We start from the raw sequence: 24,102 nt of genomic DNA on the forward strand, positions 1-24,102 counted from the left end.
ATCCTCTTGGAAGAATCTTCCTTTTGAGGATTCCGGCACTGTCTCTGTGTCCTCCCATCCGGGGTCTTCCTCTTCTTATCAGTATCTGTAAAAACACAAATAATCAGAATTTAGATTTTCTGAATAAATTCTAAAAATGATGTTGTATCACAATTATATAATATTTTTACCGGTAAATAGTCTTCTGCTGACTCCGCATCCAATTCTCTGGAGGTTATAACGCCGTGTAGTTGCTTTCTGTCTGATGCGACGGGGTGTCCCACCAGCAAGAAAAGCCTGCTGAATCGGTGTGACAGGGCTTGATGCTGGCGGTGGAGGGGTTGCTTGAATTGGTGTCGGAGGAGGAGTGATGGGTGAGACTTGATACGGAGTTCGGAGCCTGACCGGTGTTGCAACCTGAGGAGGGGATTCTGTTGTGTTGTAAAAAAAAAAGAAAAAAAAAAAAATTATTCTAATTACAGACATCAAGACATTGAAACATTAAGTCTCCCAGAACGACATCACCCACGTGTGTGTGTGTGTGTGTGTGTGTGTGTGTGTGTGTGTGTGTGTCTTGGGAGCTGGGGGATGTTGTCTCGACTACTTCATTTGATCGCTGAATGCTGAGAAGTGTGCTTCGTCTCACCAACAATGGCTTGGAAAGTGCTGGGTCTCTCCGTCGCGGTGGATTCGCCCTCGTCCGGATTTCGCGGTGCAGCTCCCGCATCAATAGTGGCTCTCTCAAGAGGGCCCGCCGGCTCTTCTTCTTCTTCTTCTTCTTCTTCTTCTTGGATTTCACCGTAAAACACGGGACCGTTGGGTGAAGGCTGACGTTGTGCCGTCTTTTTCTCTCCTGGAGGATATTTTATATTTGAAACATGAAGTTCCCGGATGCGTTGGAACACTTGTAAAAAAAAAAAAAAAAACGGATGTTGGATCTTACCAGTGGCCCTCCCTTGCTCCGGAGAAATAACAATGACGTCTTCTAAATCCTCCCAAATGACTGCTGAATGAACCAGATCTGTAAACACATTCAACAGTTATAAGAATAATAATTGCACAATTATAAAATGTTTTTTAATTTAATAATGAATAGATGAAAAAAAAAAAAAAAAAAAGTACCGATGTCTGATTGTGTGAAGGGGATGTCAGCAAACTCTGCAACAACAACAACAACATTTAAAAAATAATAATAAATTACAATACAAGTTAGGGAAACTTTTATGAGAATTAATAAAATTAAAAATTTAATAAATGAGCTACTTACTGGGCATTGTTCCGATCTGTTGAGATTTTCTGGCAAGGCGTGTCCTGGTGCTGGGCTCTTTGGAGTTTTTTTCATCCGTGTGTTTATATATACACCCTCAAAGCATTCAAATGTGCGCGCCTTCTCATGTAGGAGGGTCTGAGGTCACGGAACAGATAATGGTGTGAAAATCGAGCGAGTCCTAAACACCCTGGGGGTTATGTTAATATATGAGTACATGTCTGGTAATACGTCTGGAGCTTCACACGTTCTCATACAGAGCAAAGCATTCAGATGTTTGTACCTTCTCATGTAGGGGGGTTTGGAGCTCGGGGGACAAACAGATAGTGTGGATAGATAATAGATAGATACCGTGAAGAATCGACAGCCTTCTTACAGCCATCTTGCAGCCTCCTAAGCTGCCTGGGACGTATGTTAATATGGTCGAAGACGTATGAGAACGTGTCTAGAGTTTCAAACGTTCTCACCAAACTTACCTTTTGAAACATACTTAGGTCATACCACCCCCCTTCTTGTTCACATGAATACATTAAAGTCTGGGAACTCACCATCCCCTCTCCCCCACCTCTTCCCCTCTCCCCCACCCCCTTCTCCAGACCCCCCCCCCCTCCAGACATCCCACCCCCCCTGCCAACTGCCCCTCCTCCCTGCACCCTCTCCCCTACCTGCCCCCCCCCCCCCCCCCCCCCCCCCTTCCCCTAAAACAATAGACCTGTCAATCAATCATTTTTTGACATAAGGGGTAGACTCCTTTCTCTCTGAGGGGTGTTCGTCACACATTCTTGTGGGAGGGGCTTAACTTGCATAAGGGCGTGATGTCAGAGAAAACAGGACAGGATTGGCTGTGCTGGGTTTCAAATGGCCATCTTAGATGGGTCAAATCGCCATCTTGCTTAGGTAACCCTAAGCAAGATGGCGGAGTTGCGGAATCCTGCCTACAGCACCTTTAAGTGCCAAGTGCTGGGCGTTCATTAAAAGTGGCTTGTGCGTCTACGTGGCATGAAATGCAGGGTAAAGTGCTTTCTGTTTGACTGTTAGAGCTTACAGTATTTTATTTATTAAATCCTAAAACAAGAAATGATCATAATAGAGCCTCAGTGGCTATTCCCTTTTTTTCCTATTGTCAGCTCCAGCCATTCAGCGAGCAACAAAAACTTAGACAGCCTGCAAAAAGAATGTGCATATTAGCCCTCAAATCAGTCAGCCAGTGTGTACAACCCGGGCTCCCCATTTACCTCTTAAGTCCTCATCAGAGCCCACATCTCTGCAGAGGACTTCACCCCTGGCACACAACCTGTTGCCCATACAAATTGCAGTCACAACAATGCTCTTTAAGAAATGCTTGCTCATAGAAGAAACAAAATTTACTCTACTTACTTTAGTGCTCTAACACCCCGAGCACAGCCACACGACTTCCCCAGTGCTTCTGTTTGTCACACACCTGTACCTAATAACTAATCAGCAGACCTGCCAACCTTGGTGAAATTTTTTGAGTACCACTTGCCTGAACAGTTGTCGACCGGGGAAGGGGGGGGGGGGGGGGGGGGGGGGGGGCTGTCAGTTTTAAGTTCTCATCTCATGTGGTTCTTTAATTTGTTTATTGGCAAAGATTTAACAGATGTTTTTCTGATACACATTACATTGCGGCTGACCGTGCACGTTGTCCCCAGAAAAGAGCTTCAAAATGCTGCTACATGTCCTTTAACTAAGCATTTTTTGCTGTGTGTGTGCGCATGCGTGCGCGTGTGTGTTCCATTACTAAAACCTTTATAAAACCGTGAATACGGTGTTTCAAATTAACTGGTGTCCTTGTTACCTGGTGACCGACTTCCTTTAGCATTTCCTGCTGCTGCTGCTGGTAGCCGCAGATGTTGAAATCAGACTCATAAAAGGTCTGACACGACTTTTTGTCTGGTTTTTAATATCTATCAGCAACAAGGGACGTGAAAGAAACCCAGTCGCCAGTTAAACGGGACTCAGTTATTCCAAAACACCGGCTCCGCTCCGGTTTCGCGACACTCCTCCTCCGCTAGTTAGCTGCTGCGTTCAGGTGACTGGAGCTGCTGCGGAAAAATGAAACTCGGTCGTTAACACGAAAGCAGCGGTGACAGCTGGACTCAGGAGGGACTCAGGAGACACGTGAAGGAAGCGAGGACAATTTGCACAAAGGAACGACTCTCAGACAGCTGTGAACCGGCTCTCGTCGTTCACTTGAAAGAGCCGTTCAAACGTTCATTGAACGTCGCAGCACTACGAGGGTAGCACATGTGTTTCCTCCCGGTTCCATAGCTGCGGCGCACCAGCCTAATTTACCGGTATTTTTTTCAGCGTGACAAATACAATGTGTGCCGTGAATGTGTGACAACACACCGAAATGCGTGACACTTCAGAGCCCTGCTGCTGCATCGTGTTGTCAGACATGAGAACGTCTACGGTCCGCATTTATAACAGCGCTCACAGACGTCTGCAGCTTTTTGTTAAAACTCTTTTACACATGTTTACATGTTTTTAGTTCTGGACCTGAAATATAAACATCACGAAAAGTTTCTTTTTTTGATTTTCTTTTTCAACTTCAAAATATATTTTTCTGCAGTAATTGTATATTCCTTTCACATTTCTGTTACTGGTTCGCCATGTGTCTCTTTAAGGTTGGTTTTAACTCTTTCTTGTGAACAAATATTCTCATTGAGTCTGTGTTAAAGATGTACTTCGCAATATACTCACAATAAACTGAAAAGTCATTTATGAATGAAATCATTATTAGAATAAAGAAACACAAACTTTTCACAGAGTTCATTAAAGCTGTGTGTTGTTTTTCCATCCACAGAGAAACCCAGGGCTACACTGACATCAGGCAACACAACCATCTCAGTCGGAGGCTCAGTGAGTCTTTCCTGCTCTGTGAGAGACTCTGATGGATGGAAATATGAGTTTTACAGAAGAACACCATCAACCAGCTGGGAGAAAATAGTTGAAACAAATGTTGGGGACAATGGAGTCATCCAGGTATCTAAAGGAGGAATTTACCGGTGCAGAGGAGAGAGTGAAACATCAGGTTATCTCTCTGACATGAGTGATGAAGTCATCATTAGGATAACTTGTGAGTTCAGTATTTTTGTTAAAAATAAATGTGTTTTCTTGATCAGCATAGAAATCCTGATGAAACTAATGTGTGTGTTTGTCTTTGTTTCCTCATATCTGGTGGAAACAGTCACCAACAAGCCTGTCATAACACGACAACCCAGCTGGTCTCAGATATTTGAGGGTGAGAAGATCACTCTGACATGTGAGGTCCAGGGAGGAGAGAAGACTGACTGGTGGTATTACTGGAGGAGAAATTCAGGGCCGCTTCAACAGAAGAGTGAAAAGGTTTTGAAAGTCACTGCTTTAATGTACCGCTATGAGTACAAATGTATGGCCACATCCAGAGATGACTCTTATTCTTCAACCACATGGAGTGAAGCCTTCACAGTGTCAGCGTTACGTAAGTCATGTTTGTTGGTTTTTCTTGTTTGTTAGATTGATATTCAAACAATGAGTTAACAAAATCCAACATAATGTTACTAATATTATTACACATGACTGTCAATTCAGTCCTGAAACTGTATATGAGTAGTATTTTTTTTTTGGGGGTGGGGTGGGGGGGCAGAACTAACTTAAGACAAATTGTCTTTAAAGGGATAATACTTTATTTTAAAATTTCCTGTTTCTTACATACAAGGGGGTACCCAAAAGAAACCGGAATTTGGTCAGAAAATAATAACAACTATGAGTTTCGACTTCTGGCCGTCAGATGTGCTACAGATAAGCCTCATGCATGTCTGTGAAAAATCTGAGATTCCAGAGTGACACTGACACCTGTCACGCACTATTTAGAATAACAGAGTGCAGATGCGCTCTGCAATTTTTCCAAAATGCGACATTGCAAGAGCAGCGCGCAAACATTAAAGGGGCTGTATCATGCTTTTTTAGCTTGTCCAAACCCCAGAAATGGCATTAACATGATAATAGTTTATTTTTGGCGCTAAGGAAAAGTAATTTTGTGTGAAATAAAAGATTTTCTGGGGCTAATTCTGAAACCCGGAAGAGAAAACGCTCTGTTTCATTGAAAATCCCACCTTTCCCCCTGTGGACTTTGAGTGACAGCGAACTTCAACCAATCAGCGCTTCAAAACAAATACGCTGGCTAGCTTTAGCGCTTTAGCTCTAGCTTCTCTACACACAAAGACACGCGAAAACGTCTTTTCGTGTTAGAAACTCACCAAGCGCAGACCCTTCAGACTCTTGCTCCTGCTTGAGTGATGGTTAAAGTTTATCTCAGTAATCAGAGTTACAAAAAAGCAGCAACGCTGTTTGCCGAGGGCCTGTGGGAGGGGGGCTCAGGGGAGCCATCTTCTCCGTGTGACGTGAACGTGGGAAACAGAGCGTTTTCATGGGTGCGGGAGGGGCTGCCTCTCTGAGCAGCTGAACCACGAGGAAAGCTCAAACACACAGGCACGAAGGAAAAAAATGCTTTGGGGGTGTTTTTGGTGAATACATAACTATATAACAAAGTTAAAACATACAAAAAGTGAATTTTGCATGATACAGCTCCTTTAAATTCTACTTTCTGCTGGGAAACGCAGCAGCAGAAACTCTCACCTTGTTGCAGCAAGCCTACAAGGATGATGCTCCGGGGAAGAATCAGGTCCATGAGTGGTTCGGGTGGTTTAAAAAGGGCCAGACGTCGGCGCGTCAGGTCCGCTCAGCCATAAAAACAATGCTGAGCTGCTTTTCCGCTGTCCAGGGTATCGTCCACAGCGAGTCTGTCCCTCCAGGTCAGACTGTAAATCAGGACTGCTACATCGACGTCCTCAGACGGCTCCGTGAGGATGTGAGGAGGAAGCGGCCCGCGGAGTGGCGGAGTGGAGCCCGGTTGATCCACCACCACAGAGCGCCAGCGGACACGGCGCTGAGCGTCACGCAGTTTCTGGCAAAGAATGGGATGAATCTCCTCTCCCATCTGCCTTATTCGCCAGATGTAGCCTCGAGTGACTTTTTCTTGTTCCCCAAGTTGAAGAAAGAGCTGAAGGGACAGTGGTTTGCAGATGTGGAGGAGGTGACAGAAAAATCGCAGCCGGCCCTGAAGGGCACAATTACGCACGGGTGTGATGACACATCTGTGAAGTGGGAGACACGGCTGGAGCGCTGCATTAAGGCAGATGGAGACTATTTTGAAGGCGACGGTGATGTTTTATTTTGAAATGTCAGAAATAAAAAGTAATAACCAAATTCTGGTTACTTTTGGGTACGCCCTCGTATATTTACACCGACATGTGAGGTTTGACATGTTTGGAATCAAATTAATCTAAATAATATTGTAAAACATGAATTGACAGTTTTTGAAACAGAATTCGATCCAATCAGATTGACAAATATTTTATTTATTTGTTTACAACAGACTGTAATTCATCTTGTAGTTCAGGACATGTTTACTGACACTCTTATCAGCAGCTACAGTCTGTCTGAAACACTGGCTCAGTCACATCTCCACCAGACTTTATACTGTTGACATGTTTATTCTGTGACTGTTCTCAACAGCTCAACCAAAAGCTCAACTGGGAACCAATAAATTCAACATGTCTGAAGGCAGCAGAGTGACGCTGACCTGCTCAGTGAATCAACCAGCTGGATGGAAATACTTCTGGTACAGAGACTCCAAAACCTCCCTCCTGAACACACATGATACTGATGTGTATTGGAATCAGTCTGAAGTCTCACAGGAGGGACGTTACTGGTGCAGAGGAGGAAGAGGAGGAAGAGGAGATCCACTTTACTACACAGAGTACAGTGATCCCATCAGTGTCACTAAAATAAGTCAGTAGGATTTTCTGAAGTGCAGATTTAAATACACTAAGTTATTATAAAGTTCTTGTAGTTGTTGTCTGATCCACCTGTCCTGAGTTTTCATCCTGTTTTGTGCTTTCTAACATGGACAGTCCCAAACAAGGCAACCCTGACTCTGCAACACGACAGACCACAGCTCTACCAAGGAGAGACCATCGCTCTCAGATGTGCCATCGATGGAGGAAACACAGGATGGGAGTATGAGTGGGAAAGCAGCAGTTTACTCAAACCACCAAATGTCAGCCAATACAGGATGGAGGCTCTTTCTTCACAGCACCAGGGAGAATACAGATGTAAAGGAAACAAGCTGAGAGGAGCACAGTCAACAGACTGGAGCAACACCGTCACACTGACAGTATTAAGCAGTATGTCTCATCAGATTTGTGTGTGTGTGTGTGTGTGTGTGTGTGTGTGTGTGTGTGTGTGTGTGTGTGTGTGTGTGTGTGTGCGTGTGTGTGGATGAACAGGTGAAGAAACAGAAATCTTGAGTTCACACTTAGTGAGCAAATATGCTGAAGTTTTTTTTTTTTTTTTTTGCTTTGTTTGGGTTTTTTAAAACTCAGTCAAGGTATAGATGACTCATGTTATCCAGGCCAACGCGTATTACATTTGGATTTCATGAAATAACCTCTCTCCTTCAGGACCAAAGCTATCTGTGTCTCCATCATGGTTGATTCCTGGAGCTTCAGTCACTCTGATCTGTCACACTGAGCCTCCGTCAGCAGGGTGGAGCTTCTACTGGTTCAAAGCTGTTCCAAACTCTCAGGATTCCTACACCTATGAGCCTCTACCTGGTACCAGCAGTGGGACAGCAAACAATTCCTTCACAGTTCATGGACAGACACACACAGCAGGATATGCATGTTCAGCTGGACGAGGGGATCCGCTGATTTACACACAATACAGTCGTCCCACATTTGTCTGGTCTTCAGGTCAGTTTGTATTTCTGGAACACTTGAACTGTTGTCTTCCAGCAGCCACAATAGAAATGCCATCCTTCACTGAGCCTTGATGTTTTGTCCAGGTGTTCATCCATCAGCGTCTCTCACAGTGAATCCTGACAGAGTCCAACACTTCACCTCTGAATCTCTCTCACTGACATGTGAAGGAAACTCTTCCCAGTGGAGGCTGATCCAGTTTCTGACTGACGACTCGCTGTTGAGTTTTCTTCCTCCAGCTACAATCAATGGATCAACATATATTAAGAATGAGGCTCCAAGAAAAGCTGTGTACTGGTGTGAGTCTGGAACAGAGTTCAGCAATGCAGTCAACATCTCCACACACTGTGAGTTGTCTTTTCCTCTGATCGTTGGGAGTTTTGAGGCTGTTTTTTTTTTTTGTTTTGTTTTGTTTTGTTTTCTGTCCTGATCAAGACTTTTTAAAAACGGAAATAGTTTCTGGAAATTGTTGTTGTATTTGTGAAGCACGTTTGATCCTTAAACTGCAGCTCAAAGTGTAACTTAAAAAAAGAAAGAAAAGGTGAATGAAAATCACAGCTGGTGTGATGTGAATGTGTCTGATTTTCTGTCCTGTGATGAAGTGTTGAACTGTCCAGCGTGTCCTCTGCCCTCACCCAGAGTCAGCTGAGATTTAACTCCAGCAGCCTGGAACATTCAGTATGATGGAGCGCTACAGAAGATGGACAGATGGATGAAAAACACCAACTTATTAGTGTGTATTTTCCATCCTCATCATCTCACCTTCTAATGAATGAACTGAACTTTGTTTTCCAGCTGATGGCGTTATCCTGGTGAGCCCTGTGTATCCTGTACCTGTGGGAGAGTCTGTAACTCTCCTCTGTGTCATGAAGACTGGAAATATTTCCTCTGATGTGTTTTTCTACAAAAACAACAAACTCGTTGAAAATGAGAGACGAGGAGAGATGAAGATCTCTGCAGTGTCAGAATCAGATGAAGGTTTCTACAAGTGTCAGTACAATGGAAGAGAATCAGCACAAAGCTGGATGTCTGTTCAGTGTAAGTCGTCTGTTCATTATTATTGTATTATAATTCAGGTCAATTTATTTGTTTATTTGTTTTCAAATCTCATTGATCCCTGCAGTCACATCCAGGCCTGGAAGCTCTTCATCTGGCTCTTTGTTGATCATTTGGTGGATTTGTGGAGTTTTACTGCTGATTGTTCTGCTGCTGCTGCTGTGTTTCTACAGTGGATTGAAAGGTAAAGCCTCTCTCAGTTTCATTCTCCAGGGTCCAAAATAAAAAGAAATATTTTGGTTAAGTATCATGTGTCAAAGTAGAGATCAAATATTTCGGACTAATATAGTAATCTTCTCACATCTTTTTCACAGATTCATGCTTCAACAGGTTGGTATGATCCTTTACAACAAACTGAAATTTCAGTTTCTTGTTGAACCTGCTGTATTAAAAATTTTGAGGGTTAACAGGTTTCAAAGTTCACAGCAGAGCCAAACTACAGACCACAGCAGCAACCAGCTGGAAGATCAATGCAACACATATGTTTCTCCGATTGAAGGTCAGCTTTAATACAAACTATTTCCTGAAAGTGTTTCGTAACATCCATCTCTTTAGAAGATCCGGTTCACAAACAATGAGGGAAACTCATGACTCAGTCTCTTTTGGTGGTTAAACTCTGTCCACTCTCCATTAGCTGATGATAATTCCGATGAGACAATCCAAGAGACTGATTCTACTGACAGAGGTAGAGGAAGAAAACACTGTTTTTCTCACATTTTCACATGAAGCAGTGAGTAAAGTCAGGGATTCAATGATCGTCTTGAAACTTTAACAGTAAAATTGTTTTGCAGATGAGTCCAGGAATGTGACAAAATCTTCAATGGAGCTTCAAGAGGTCAAGAAGGGTGAGTATTGGATGTTGTAATAAAGAAACAGCTCAGATCCAAAAACAGAAGATCACAGTTTCAGCCAGGAGTCTAAAGGTCAGAAGGTTCTCTGACGACAATTTCATTCTTTCACAGTTAAGAAGCAGAAACCAGAAGAGGGCAGCATTTACCCTGAAGTGAAGACCATATCATGGACAGGTAAGACCCAGAAGAAAAACATTCATCCTTTATTTATCAGACGCACAGTGGCATTTGTTCTCTGTGACCAGCGCTGACACAGCTCTGTGTTTGTAAAAGGAAATAACACACTCACACCTTTCTGCCTCTGGTTTGACTCCAGCCAGCTGCTCTGGTGCTCCAGTTCTGTCTGCTTTACCCACAATGCCTCATCCTCACTGACATTCAAAGCATTTGAGACGCAGCATTTTAAAGAATTTAAAGGACTTGTTCACAGCAGCGTCCAGCAGCTGTAGCTGACTTTTAAACAATAGAAAACAAAGTAGGAAATTGAGGCATGGAACTCCAGATGCCATCAATCTATATGTATTTACATGTTTATTTCTATTAAAATAATAAAGTTGATGTTTTAGATTCCAGTGTGACCTCTGCACAAGTACACTCCAATGACAGTCAAGTCAACAGGAGTCAAAGTTCAGTAACATCTTCATCCACTTGCAGCTGGAATCAATATTTTGAACAGGATTGTTGTGAAAAGAGACTCGTGTGTTTACCACAATATTTATTTTAGCAACAATAAAATGTCATGTTTACCAAGATGTTAACGTTGACATGAAATGAGCTGTGTTAGGAACCACATCTACACAAACCCTTTGTTTCTTCTTTCCTTCTAGTTGAATGAGGAGACTTCATCTCCACCACCAACAGATAACTGCATCCAGATTTATGGAGAGTCTCCACAATGTCTTTACTGAGGAAGGTGGAAAAGAGGGACACACTCTGATCTATACTTCTCTGATCTGATCAATTACCCTTTTGAACAGACGATGAAATGTCAAATAAATGTATTTTAAAAGTGAAGCAAAGCCGTAAAGTCTCAAGCATTGAGAATGAAGCTCAAACATTAACTTAGAACTAACTGTGTTTAGAGACCATTTTAGATAAATGATGAATATGTTTGTGTATTATTTCCAAGTGGTTGACAGATAAAGTGTCAATTAAATTTGTGGAGAAATGATTCCAAGAAGAGTTTCTGCAAATAATGCAGCCTTAAAAGGTTGTACATTTTTATTTTGCAAAAAACATTTATCTGCTTTTTTTCAGCTAAAACTATCATTACGTTTTGTTTTTTAATCAAGCATGTTTTTTTTAATAACTTTGATCATATCCATTTTATTGTTAATGTCCAGAGCTGTAAATCAATATATGTAATGGAAAGCTTGCCTTGATGTTATGACCAACAGTTTTGAAACCTTTTCGTAGAATGACAAAGCATGTGATAACTGTGTTGCTTTACACACAAAAGATGAAATTGATGAAGGTATCTTGAACTTTTCCTGTTCAAAGCTCCTTGATGACGTGACTAAATCTAATTTTTTTTCCTGTTTATTGGATTTTAGCAGTTATAAAGAAATGAAACAACAACCTTTAAATCAACATTATGAAATCTATTAAAACATAACAGTGCTTTGTCCATTATCGTCACTTCAAAAAAGAGCAATGAAAGGTGGAGGAATCATGTTTAAGCAGTCAATATCTTTTTTCCCAAAACGATGCAGCTGTGAGCATGTCCAAAATGTGTGCAGCCAGCAGGCAGGAGTTCATTTACACCGGTCACATCAAGGATCAGTGTTTCGATATTTTCTTGCTAATATCTCTTCTGTGAGGTGAAGACGATGGAGTCTCTTAAACTGAATTACATTATGCCCGACACAGGAGATGAGGCGTGCACCCGCCCCAGGATTAAAGCCCCCTGATCATCTGTAATCGAAGGTCTGAATCATTTTTAAATTGATCAGAGATTGTGGACGGACGGAATAAATGACCCCATAAACCCAAGAGATGGCGCACTTGAGCTCAGTATCACGTGTTCGACAATCATCAGTTGTTTCGTGCAGTGGTTCTCAACCTTTTTGATTCGCCACCCCAAATTTAACATGCACCGGTCTCAGCAGGTTGGCTGTAAATGAAAACTGAAGTTTGAAGTCAAGGAGTCAGAGGCAAATCAACACATTTACAGTGTAATATTTTCTTTTTGTCTGTCATTTTGATGGAAGGTTGTCCCTTTTCCCTCAGGCCATATTTGCATCTATATTTCTGAGTTTTCCTTTTCTGATTAAAATGAAACATAATCTGAAATAACATAGTTTCACAACTTGGTCACCAAACATATCTCATGGTGGAGTCTGCTGCAGTCAGCTCTGAGTGACAAACGGACTGATTATCCACTTTGTGTGTCTGTTTTTTTAAAGAAGAGAGTTTTTACTGCAGGGTCTGAATGAGTATAAAGGCAAAGCGGAGCGTCCCTCATTTTCTACTCTTTCATAATGACAGACAGCCTCCAGATCTCTCCATCATCCATCTAAAAGTTCAGTCAATGATGAAAAATATTGCGTTAATGCGACCCGTGTTTCTGGACACAAAGACCACAGCCCTCTGTGTGTCATGCTGAGCCTGTTGGACACTTGCTTTTCAACCTTCTAAATATAGAAGTAGAAACACTGCGCAACTTTTGCAGGTTTGACGAGTCACATTGCAGGTGCAAAATGATAACATCTGCATTTCCTTGTCTTTGCTCAGCTGCATATTCACAAAGGTAAAGGCGCTAAATGAGTTGCACGTGCTATTTTGCTCCTTTTACATATACACAATCCGAAGTGAACCCCATTAGTTGATCAGCTTTGCGGGTGTATCAAGTCTGGATGTGTTTTTATAGATGCAAATTCTTACCATGGACAGGGGTCAGGCCCGACGTGCTGCTGATGTGCTGTGAGTGGATGATGGACAAAGAACTGTCCGTGGTGCTGAAACACAAACTTTGCGTGGGATACAGTCAAGTCGGCCCCATGCAAACTCGGGCGGGGGCTCTCAAGGAGCTGAGTTGGTCGGGGCGACTTGACTGTAAGCTGCTTACCAACTCGGCCCAAAGCCTCTTTTGTCACACACTCACGCCACATTGTATTCCTCACGCTGAAAAAAAATAAGTAAATACCGGTAAATAACCAGGAGGGATCAAACATGTCTGCAAGCATCTCACTTACTTGTCAATCAAAACGGGAAAATAGCGCAACAACCAATGACAAAAAGCCTTGTTATCACGTCAGTCTGCTGGAGAGCGAGCGGCAAATGGGATGAGCTCTATGAAGGGGGTCAAGTATTGTAAGGTCACTTGTAGTTAGTTCCCAGTTAACTTTTAGCATTTTCCTTTTCTCCCAATTTATTTTTTCTTCTCAATTTATTTCATGCATTTGTTTTGGGGTAGGCCTCAATACATTTTTGGGGTCACCAGCAGGGGGTGCAGCAGCACTCCACCACCCCTACTTCCCTTTGCAATGCTTGTTCAGCATCTATATTTGAATAAGATCTTTGCTTCGTTTGAGCAACTGTCACAGAAACATTCACTGCTCCACTTCCACTTTTTTCAGTCTCTGCAGATTAGACACTTTGTACAGAGAAGTTGTTTTTATTTTACTGCTGAGCGCAAGGGCATCATTTACGGTTTATGGGGTCATTGATTCCAGTCCACAATCTCTGATCAATTTTTAAAATGTATTCTTCGTTTACAGACAATCAGGGGGAATTTAATCCTGGGGGGAGTGTATGCCTCATCTCCTTGTGCCGGGCATAATCTAACTCAGTTTAAGAGACTCCAAGCAGTAACATAGATTTATAATCCCTCCACAAATCTCTGATTTGACCAATTATCATTTCGAGCAGAAGATGAAATGTGAAATAAATGTATTATTTAAATGTATAAATGCATTTTATGCTTTGTGATTTAAACATTTATAAAATGCTTTTATTGTTTTCTTTTCTTAAAGGTGCATTAAGGAGTTTGCACGTTTTATGCGAAACAGGCCTTGGGCGTAATGCAGCTTAGTGAAAAACTAAGAGGGGACCGAAAGAGGGGAACTCCTTCTTTGCTCGTTTAGTAGCGCTCAAGTAAGATTTAACTTTCTTTTACCTGGGTGAGTCTGTGCTGGAGCTATGGCAGTGCTAGAAGCCAGTCTTTTCTTACTTTCTGGAAGATCCTGCTCAGTTGTTGCTCACTTAGCATCTGGTGGAGTAATGGAGGACAAAATGAGACCTAACCAGCTGGAGCGCGCATTACGTCGTTCCTTTCAAATTCTCCCCAAAAAAACTCTGGTGCCGGACCGGCACTGCAACTTTTAATTGACAATTTAGCGCTTTAGAGGTACTTTCCCTTGTCCTGTTCAGCAGCTGGGGCGTGCAATATTGTATGATTGTAGCCTTTTACTATCCGAACAGATTTTAATTTTAGCAGCTGCCTTTATTTAAAGCTGGCATCCGGCATGGCTGCTGGACAGGACCGGGACGGAAACGCTCAGAGAGCAGGGACAGAAAGAGAGAAAGATAAAGAGAGGGAGAACGGGGGGGGGGCACAACCTATGTACAAAGTCACAATACAAAACAGTGTTGTCGACGCACCACACGCAACCAAGAACAATCCCAAACCCCCAATCTAGACAACACCAAAACAGATCCGACAACCAACACAGAAAATTACAGAACCATACATACATTTTTTTTTTGTTTTTTTTTTTCCCGAACCATATTAGTGAACAGACCAGGCCACAAAAATAAAAGGAGGTGTAGGGGAGGAAGGAAATGCAAGGACACCACAAACCCTTTTTTTTTTTTTTAATATAGCTTGTCGTAACTAGTAGTAAATTCGGGGCGTGCATCAAGAGAGGGCTACTACAAATCACCATTAGTCTAACCATCACAAGAAGACAAGGTAACCGAGTATGTGAAGAGTGATTAAAGATGAACGTGATCATGTGAATATGATGGTGACAGTGATGGTGATAGTGATCATGCATATATGACCTCTGACCTCTGAGAAGACCAGAAGCAGGCCAGAGAGGCCCTCAGAGCCCAGACAGCCGGCGGTCATCACAGAGCCCGGATCCAAGCCGCCCCCCCAGGCAGACGCCCACGCTCCGGTCCAGAAACGGGGCAGAGGAAAGCCCCGGCCGGGGACCCTGGCAGCCCCGGGGCCCGGGCCCCGCGGAGCCACGACCGGCAGGAGCCGGTACACCCCGGGCAGAGCCGAGAGCCCAAGGCCCAAGAGCCCAGGAGCCAACCCCCCACCCAGGCAGAGGGCCATGACCCACCCGGGAGAACCAGCCCACATGGGTGGCTACCCACCCCAGGCCAGTACACCCCCCAGCGCTCCGGCCACGCACCCCGAGATCCAGGGCATCACCCCCCCCCCCCCCCCCACCCGGAACCCACCCCCCCGTCCACCACCTGGCCCACCCCTCCCACCCCCTGTCCTCTCCCGCCTCACTCCCCCCCGCCCCAACCCAACACTCATACCCACTCACTCATACTGACACACACACATGCACACACGCACACACACAACCACTCATCCCTAAACCAAACGCACACACACACTCACATTCCAACACACTCACACACTCTCACGCATACGCTAACAAGCACGTGCGCACACACACACACACACACACACACACACACACACACACACACACACACACACACACACACACACATACAGTCAACCCTAACCCAAACACACTCACATTCCCGCGTCATCCAACTGTCATATCCTGTGGGAGACCCCCCCGGAAGGCAAGGGAACACCGAACCCCACATCCAGGACCCCCCGCCACCCACAACTGCCGCCCCCACCCCCCCACCCCACCGCCGCAGACAGATATGCACCCCCCAGAGCCAGCAGCCCCCCAAACCACAGCCGGTCCAAACCCCAGGCCTGTGGGGAAAACAACAGCCCCCCCCGCCCCACCCCCCACCAGAAGGAATCCGGAAACGGGGGCGCAGAAGACCCCATTGCCCTCCCTCCCCCCTCCGTCTCGTGAGTGTTGATGGAGTATATGTTGTTTGCAATTAAAATTTGAGGGGCAGTAACCACACCGTGCCGCGAGTGAGGCCAAACAGCAGTCTCATCTACCTGAACAGCCCCACCCCCGACACAGCGCGCCAAGACCCCCCGACGTGTGTGTTTGTATGTATTTGGTCGTGTTAGCTGACTAAGTGCAATTAAGACTGAGAGGCGAGCCACCGAAGCGTGCAGTGATTGGGGCCACTTAGATGGCCCCCTCCACCACACCCAACCTGATAAGCCCGCCTCCCAAAGCCCTGCGTGTGTGTGCATGAGAGCAGGGGGAGAGAGGGGTCCGGGGATGGCGCAGCACCCCCGTCACCCAGGAGCCCCCCGATGAAGTATAGGGCCTTAGAGGTAGTTGTAACGAATATGTCAGGGCACATTGTACACATCATTAAAAATGCGTAACATATTTAAGGTGGAAAAGAAGTATTTTTAAGGTTGTAAAACTCCTTCATGCACCTTTAAAGCCAGATGTTTTGAAACACGTTGTTTGCTTGAAATTTATCAAATCCATTTACTTTTTAATGTCCATTAATTCACTATATGTAATCCAAAGCTTGCCTTGATGTTATGATCAACAGTTTAACTTTTCACATGTGGAAATAAAGCAATTTCAACAACGTTTTAAATAAAAACAGGATGTGATCAGTATGTTGTTTTCCACACAACAGATGAAACTGATGAAGAAATATTTAAACTTTTCCTGTGTAAATCTCCTTGATGGCATGACTAAACCTTCAAGCTGAAAGTGTTTTTACTGACACACCTGCAATCTTCCTTTTTCTATTTCATACCAGAGATAAAAGTGAACTTCGTAAGATGAATTTGTTCTGATTTTTGAAAACATATGAAAACCTATATTATGAGTCGTAGCTGTAAAATCGAAATATTTTTTATTTACCCATCTTCTCTATCTTCTTCTTTTGTGTTGATTTGACAGAGTTCAGAGGTTATGCTATAGTTTCAAGGAGGTTAACAGAATAAGCTGAATATAATATGTAAATATGGGTAAAGTCATCTTCATTATTTTAAAAGACTTAAAAACTGCTAAATGTGTTATGCAGTGAACAGTGTGTAAATTGGCTTTCATGTATTTTTTTTTTTTTTTTTATTGTGAAGAGTAAAGGGAAGTGTGTCTGTTGGGAGGCAGCAGGGCAAACGGAATATTCCCTGACTCGGGTCCACTCGGGATTGATCGGCGTTTTGTTGTCTCGCAGCCCGCACGGCACTCTGAATTTCAACAGCTTCAGTAGAGAAAGTGAACTGTTGCCAGTGTAATGACATGGATGAGGACGGGGGGAGTTGGGAGAGAAATGAAGGGAAACCTAGTTGGAAAAGATCGAGTAGGTGTGACGGGAAAGATCAGGGTGAAAGCCCTAAAACAATGAGAACCCTGCGCGGCTCGCTGGGGATTTGAAGGGAGAGCTGGGTGAAGTGCTTGATGCGAAAATTTTGGCAGATGGGAAATTGTTTGTTCTAAAGCTGTCTCTCTGCACACGCTCGGGAGGAAGCGTGTGTCAGGATTTGTCCCTGGAGGTAATGCTGTAGGATTTAAGGGTGTGATCTATGGAGTTTCGGCTGAAATCTCTATGGAAGAGTTAAAGAAGGAACTTAAAAGGGAGACAGATGCATCCAGGATTCATGTATTTCGTGATGGAGGGAAACAAGACACAACTTTGGTCTTAACTTTTATGGAAGAGGCTTTACCAGAGCAAGTTTTTTTGGGCTGCCTGCATGTCCTTTAAAGTGCATCTGTATCGCAAGCCACCGTTGAGATGCTGTAAGCGTCAGCGTTATGGCCACAAAAAAAAAAAGATTTAGTCACTGCTTTGATTAGAAAGTGTGGAAAGTGTGGTGGAGAGCATGACATCAATGACTGTGAAAATAGGGAAGTCAAGTATGGAAGCTGTGGAGGGGGGCATATCGCTGGTAGCCCAGAGTGTGAGATGTATAAGCAGGCTAAGAGTGTGCAGCAGTATAGAGAAGTGAACAGAGGGACATCTTATGCTGAAGCTCTAAAGAAGGTCAGAGAAGGAGGAGAAAGGGGGAAGGAGAGGATAGAGAGGGGGCTCTTTCCACATGTAACTCATGTAACAGAGGAGTCGGTGGTGGTGAAAAAGGTGGACTTCCTTGCCTTCATTGTTGAAGTGTTATGTGGTGTCAAACCAAAAATAACTCTGATGTGGTAAGAAGTGTGGTGCAGGCTGCTGAGAGGATCCTTGGTATTGGTGGGGTGGACCCGTCTGCTCTTCATAGCCAAGTCTTCTCCAGAGAGAAAAAAGATAAAAGTGGCAGAATGCAAGGGGTAATTGCAGATGATACTTAAGTTATTCATGTTTTTTTATCCTCCAGTGGAACACTCGGAGTCTAGTAGCAAATGGGCAAGAACTTAAAAGGTTTATTGGTGCTTTTAAAGAAATGCCAGAGATCATTTCTGTGCAAGAAACATGATGTTAGATTTCAAAATCTCAGGATATATATGCATGAGAAAGGATAGGGAAACACCTGGGGGAGGGGGCGCCACCTTTATTAGAGAAGGAATTCAGCACTGGAGAGTGAAGGTAAATTCTGATCTTGAGGTTGTGGCAGTGGAGGTGTGTAGCTCTGCTGGTAGATTTACTGTGGTGAATTTTTTTAACCCATGTCTTCAACAAGAGATGGGAAATCTGGATGGGGTGATGGGTCAGTTGCGCCCCCCAGTGGTGTGGACAGGTGATTTTAATGCACATAATCCACTGTGGGGTAGCAAGAATAAGGACAAGAATGTGTCACAGCCAGCTCCCCGGCGTCCTCGTAGGGAGGCTGTTTGTTTGATTTTCAGGTGGGCGGTGCTGGAGCGGGTTTTCGGAGGCGTGGTTCCATCAGTGGGATGAAGTTCAGCTGTTCTCCCCCGTCCCTATTAAGTGGCGTTCTTGGCTGGAATCGGCGCTGGATCTTAACATCACCAATAGTGTGTCAGACGCGCCTGCTTCGATCTGCTCTGGTGAACTTCGTACTCGCTCTGTTTTTTCCTCTGCTCTCAGTTTGGGACCCCGCTCTGCCTGCCGCACGCCTCGCAGCCTCCTGTCGCTCCTGCCGCCCGCCTGCTCCAAATTACCTCCAGACTCGATCCTAATCTTCAACTGGAACTTTGCCGAGAGCCACCTCGGACCCAGCTTGGTCCACGACTCAGCTTATGGACTCACCTTTTGTTCTCCGAATAAATCAGTTGTTTTTTCACCCGCCAACTGTTCTCCTGTGTCGTCTGCTCCTGAGCCTCCGACCCAACCCGTAACAGAATGGGTCAGTAGTGGAAGATTTTTTAGATGCCCATTCGCTTGTGATGTTTAATGATGGTAGAGCAACTAGGTTTCAAGTGGGAAATTGTCACTTGTCTTGCCTCGACCTTACCTTTGTGTCAGCGGAGCTAGCCAGGAGTGGTGAATGGGACCACTGATACGATGGGGAGTGATCACTTCCCTATTCTTAGTCGATTTGGGAGGGATCTTGAGATGGAGGAGAATAGCACAGTAAATGCATTTAACTATGTAAAAGCTGATTGGGATAAGTTTAGAAAGGAACTCTCTGGAGGTTTGAGAGGGGTGATGAGTGAGGGTAGTGTAGACGCATGGTGGAGATCATTTTGCAGGGTAGTAGTAGAGGCAGTGAGAAAATCAGTTCCAGTCAAGAAGGGGAGAAGAGAGAGGAGGATTGTACCGTGGTGGAACAAGGCTTGTAGTGAGGCACTGAGGGCGCGGAATAGAGCGTATAGGCAGCTTAGGAAAAACCCTGTGGAAAGCTTTGTTATAGAAAATAAAAAAAAACAGCGAGCTAAGGCCAGAAGGGTTATTAAAGATGCTAAGCGGGAAAGATGGCGCAAGTTTTGTGATACAGTTGGAAGAGAAACGACAGTGGAGGCAAATCTGGGGCATGATTCATAAAATGACTGGGGTAAATAGAAATAAAACTATGCCAGTGTTAATAGAGGGGAGTGAAGAGAGCGTGAGTAGTCAGCAAAAGGCAGATTTGTTAGTAAAAACTTTTCAGAGAGTTCACAGTGCTAGCAATGCGAATAGTGAAGGAAAGTTTAGAAGACAGCAGCTGCTTACACAGGAAGGATACAAACTAAACATAGACGTAGATAATAGTGATGCATTTAATTTATTTTTCTCTATGCAGGAGCTACGACGGGCTACAGGGCGAGGCCGTAATATACCACTCCAGGAAGAGAGGGTGGCTGTGGGTGTGCAGAGAGCAGTCGTCTGACAATCGGGAGGTTGTTAGTTCGAGGTTGTTAGTTCGATTCTCGTCTCCCCCTGTCTGCATGTCGAAGTGTCCTTGGGCAAGACACTGAACCCTGAATTGCCCCCAGTGGATGGACTGAGCGCCTTGCATGGCAGCCGCCTCCACCGGTGTGTGAATGTGTGTGAATGGGTGAATGTGATAATGCAGTGTAAAACGCTTTGGTCTCTGCTAATGCAGATGAAAAAGCGCTGTGTAAGTGTAGTCCATTTACCATTTAGGGTATGAGGTGTTTCATCTTGATCCTGATATTCTAGCCAACTACAAACCGATGTCAAATCTGCCTTTTATTTCATAAGTTCTGGAAAAAGTCGTGTTAAACAGCTTTGCCGCCACCTACAGGACAATAGTTTATTTGAGAAATTTCAGTCAGGATATAGAGCTTATCACAGCACTGAGATTGCGTTAGTTAAAGTCACTAATGACTTGCTATTGGTGGCTGACGCAGGTCTAGTCTCAATCCTGGTTCTCTTAAACCCCAGTGCAGCTTTTGATACAATTGACCACAATATTCTCCTGCAGAGGTTAGAATGTGAGGTTGGCATCAGAGGAAAAGCCCTCTGCTGGTTCAAATCCTATTTATCTAATAGGTACCAATTTGTTCATGTTAACCAACAGTCCTCACCGTGCTCCCAGGTCAGTTATGGGGTTCCTCAAGGGTCCGTGCTCGGGCCAATTTTATTTCTGTTGTATATGCTTCCTTTAGGGAACATAATCAGAAGTCACGATATCAATTTTCATTGCCATGCAGATGACACACAATTGTATTTATCTATGAAACCTGATCAAACTAATCAAATAGACAAACTCAGTGACTGTATCAGAGAAATTAAATCCTGGATGACTACGAACTATCTCCGTCTTAATCCTGGCAAAACAGAGGTCATTATACTAGGCCCCCATAAACTGAGAGAGTGTCTATCTGAACAGATTATCACCTTAGATAACGTCAGTGTATCCTCCTCCACTACTGTGAGGAACCTCGGGGTCTTATTTGATCAGGATATCTCCTTTAAAGCACACATCAACGTGGCTTGTAAAACAGCATATTTCCACTTGCGCAACATAGCTAAAATAAAAAACATTCTACCTAAAAGCGATGCAGAAAAACTCATCCATGCATTTGTTTCTACTAGATTGGACTACTCCAACTCCCTTCTCGCAGCCTGCCCAAAAAGTGCATTAAAAACTTTCAGTTGGTTCAAAATGCGGCCGCCAGATTATTAACCGGAACTAGAAGAGGCAAACACATTACTCCTGTTCACAAATCTCTTCACTGGCTTCCTGTCGAGTTTAGAGTTAGATTTAAAATACTTCTCCTCACTTACAAAATCCTAAATGGGATGGCTCCAACCTATCTCAAAGATGCTTTAACGCCTAATCAACCAATCAGAGCACTCCGTTCTCAAAATGCAAGGTTACTAGTGACTCCTAGTGTCTCTAAATGGACACTAGGCGGAAGAGCCTTTAGCTATCAGGCACCATTTTTATGGAACCAGCTTCCAAGTGGTGTCAAAGAGGTTTTTACATTTAAGGTTAGGCTCAAGACGTTTCTCTTCGATGCAGCCTATGATCAGGTCAGCTAGGGACTCTAAACCATCATTATCCTGCTTGCATGTGACGCAGGACGCAGCTCACTCAGAGTGTGAACAGTAAAAGTGTTTCCCTCTAGAGAAACAACTGTGGGTTAGGTGGGGGGTGACGTCACACACTGGGCTCGGAGCGGTGAGGTGCTCGATCGTGTGGCTGGATCCGGAGCTTCATCCTGATTTATGGTTAAAAAATCGAGAGAATCTGACTCTAAGCTGGTGGACGAAGACTTGGGGCTCCGAGCTTGTCTGGGAGTCAGCGTCGAGGTGTCCCTCTGGAGGGAAAGCCCCGAGATCTGTTGAGAAAATTACTGCCAGAGACTGCGGCGGGTAGGCACAGCTGTGCGGTGAATGGGACAGAGGAGGGAAGTGTGGCAGATCAGAGTCGAGGTGATAAAGTTAAAAAGGCCACTAAAAGGGGAGGTTCTCCAGGCACATCTGAGGGGAGAAAGAAAGTGGCTGTAGGAATGGAGGGAGGAGAGGTGGATATGGAAGAAGAAATTGAATTTAAAGTCGTTGTGAGGTTTGATGATGAAAAGGGATTACAAACAATTAGTCCAGTGAGACTGAAGCAAGTGGGGGAGATTACTAGTGCAAAAGCACTAAGAGATGGAAACTTGATGATAAGGATCAAAGAGACAGAGCCTGTAGGCTGAGAGAAATAGGAAAGTACAGAGTGACTAGTGTGAGTCGCATTGAGAAGGGGAGCGGCGTGAGTAGGGGAGTAATATGGGGGATCCTGGATGCAGATGCAGCAAAAGTCGTGAGGCAGAAACAGGAGAGTGGTCTCATTCATGAAGTGTCCAGGTGGAACTTGTCAGTATGTGAGTCATTGGAGCCCAACAAATGTTTTTGTCAAGCAGCTCATAACCTTCATTGCTGGCTTTATAAATACAACAAAGGAGATCAAATCTGAAATGGAAAGAATCCAGGTAATAGTGAAGGCAGCAATTAGTCATTTTAGAATCGATGGGAAGATTTTAGAGATGAGCTTGAGACCTCGTACAATCGGCTCCGAAATACAATCCGCTCAGAGTGAAGCAGATCCACTCGGACGTCTACATGACACATCCGCTCTGCCTTATAAGCCATTATATGGGTGGCATGGCATGTAAACGTACCCAGTGTTAGTGCCACGCGTGCCACCCATGGCACTCGTGCCAAGGGTTGCCGACCCCTGGTCTACAATTTACAAGACGCAGCAACAGTGAAGACAAATAGCTAAAAAAAAACAACAAAAAAAACCCAACAACTAAAACAACAACAACAAAAAAAAAAACGTAATACCACCACTGGGATTTACTACAGTGTCACCATAATCGCTACAACCTTCATTTGTCTCCTATCAAATTTATTGGATATGGTATTTGTCTTCACTGTTGCTGCGTCTTGTAAATTGTAGACGGTCCCTGAAGCCCGCAGCACTACCGGGTGCTGATTGAAATCAATATTGTTTCTGCTGCTTGATAGGCAGATATTTTTAATAAAAATGAGCTTATAGCATATCGTCCACCTCACAACGATGGGATGCAGCGCCCTTTGTATGTTACTGACATTTTGTTAAAGAGTTATTGAGACTGAAAGTCCGTATCCCAGCCAACATGTTCAAGTGGGGCCCACATGGGATTTTCTTGGGTTACATGGGCTAAAACTGGGCATGGGCTTAGAGTGGGCTTTTAATTGGGTTGGTGTTGGGCCCCACATGGGCATCCCAGAAGAATATACATGGGCAAGAGATGGGCATCCCACTTGGACAGCACACATGGGTACTAGTTGGGTCCCATTTGGGCTATACTCTAAGCAGTAAATTAATTTGTTTAAATTAAATGAATATGTGTATATACGCATTGTTGTATTTTTCACACTAAGGGCATCATCAAAATGTTTTGGCGGCGCCACTTTAATGTAATCTAAACTTAAAATTCGGACATACATGTTTGGTTTCCGTGGTTGGTTTCTTGCTCACGGAAAGACTGACAGTCTCTTTCTCTTTTTTTTTTCTTTTTTTTTTTTAAATGACTGACAGTCTCGCAGGGAACACGATTCACTGCCATGATCACATTCAATTTAAAAACGTTAAAACAATTCAAATTGGTCTGGGGCGCACAGAGCTGCAAACCTGAAGAAAGCCAATTAAAACGCAGCCTCGGGTCACATGATCACCTTACAGGACTGAAGAAGACTGAAGAAGAAGCGCCAACTT

General features: G+C 44.1%; 1 protein-coding gene across 1 annotated transcript in view; it reads left to right on the forward strand.

Annotated features, from left to right (window-relative positions):
• Positions 1-4,636: 4,636 nt before the first annotated feature.
• The window catches only part of LOC115386237 (Fc receptor-like protein 5), a 36,744-nt gene continuing 17,278 nt past the window's right edge, over positions 4,637-24,102 (forward strand). The window contains exons 1-8 of the mRNA XM_030088468.1: positions 4,637-4,730; positions 6,827-7,102; positions 7,225-7,497; positions 7,774-8,064; positions 8,157-8,417; positions 8,866-9,060; positions 9,918-9,971; positions 10,089-10,151. Coding sequence (XP_029944328.1) covers positions 4,637-4,730; positions 6,827-7,102; positions 7,225-7,497; positions 7,774-8,064; positions 8,157-8,417; positions 8,866-9,060; positions 9,918-9,971; positions 10,089-10,151 — 1,507 coding nt within the window. The remainder of the gene's footprint in view (positions 4,731-6,826; positions 7,103-7,224; positions 7,498-7,773; positions 8,065-8,156; positions 8,418-8,865; positions 9,061-9,917; positions 9,972-10,088; positions 10,152-24,102) is intronic.

The sequence above is a fragment of the Salarias fasciatus genome, chromosome 3 (genome assembly GCF_902148845.1).
Source record: "Salarias fasciatus chromosome 3, fSalaFa1.1, whole genome shotgun sequence".
NCBI lineage: Eukaryota > Metazoa > Chordata > Actinopteri > Blenniiformes > Blenniidae > Salarias > Salarias fasciatus.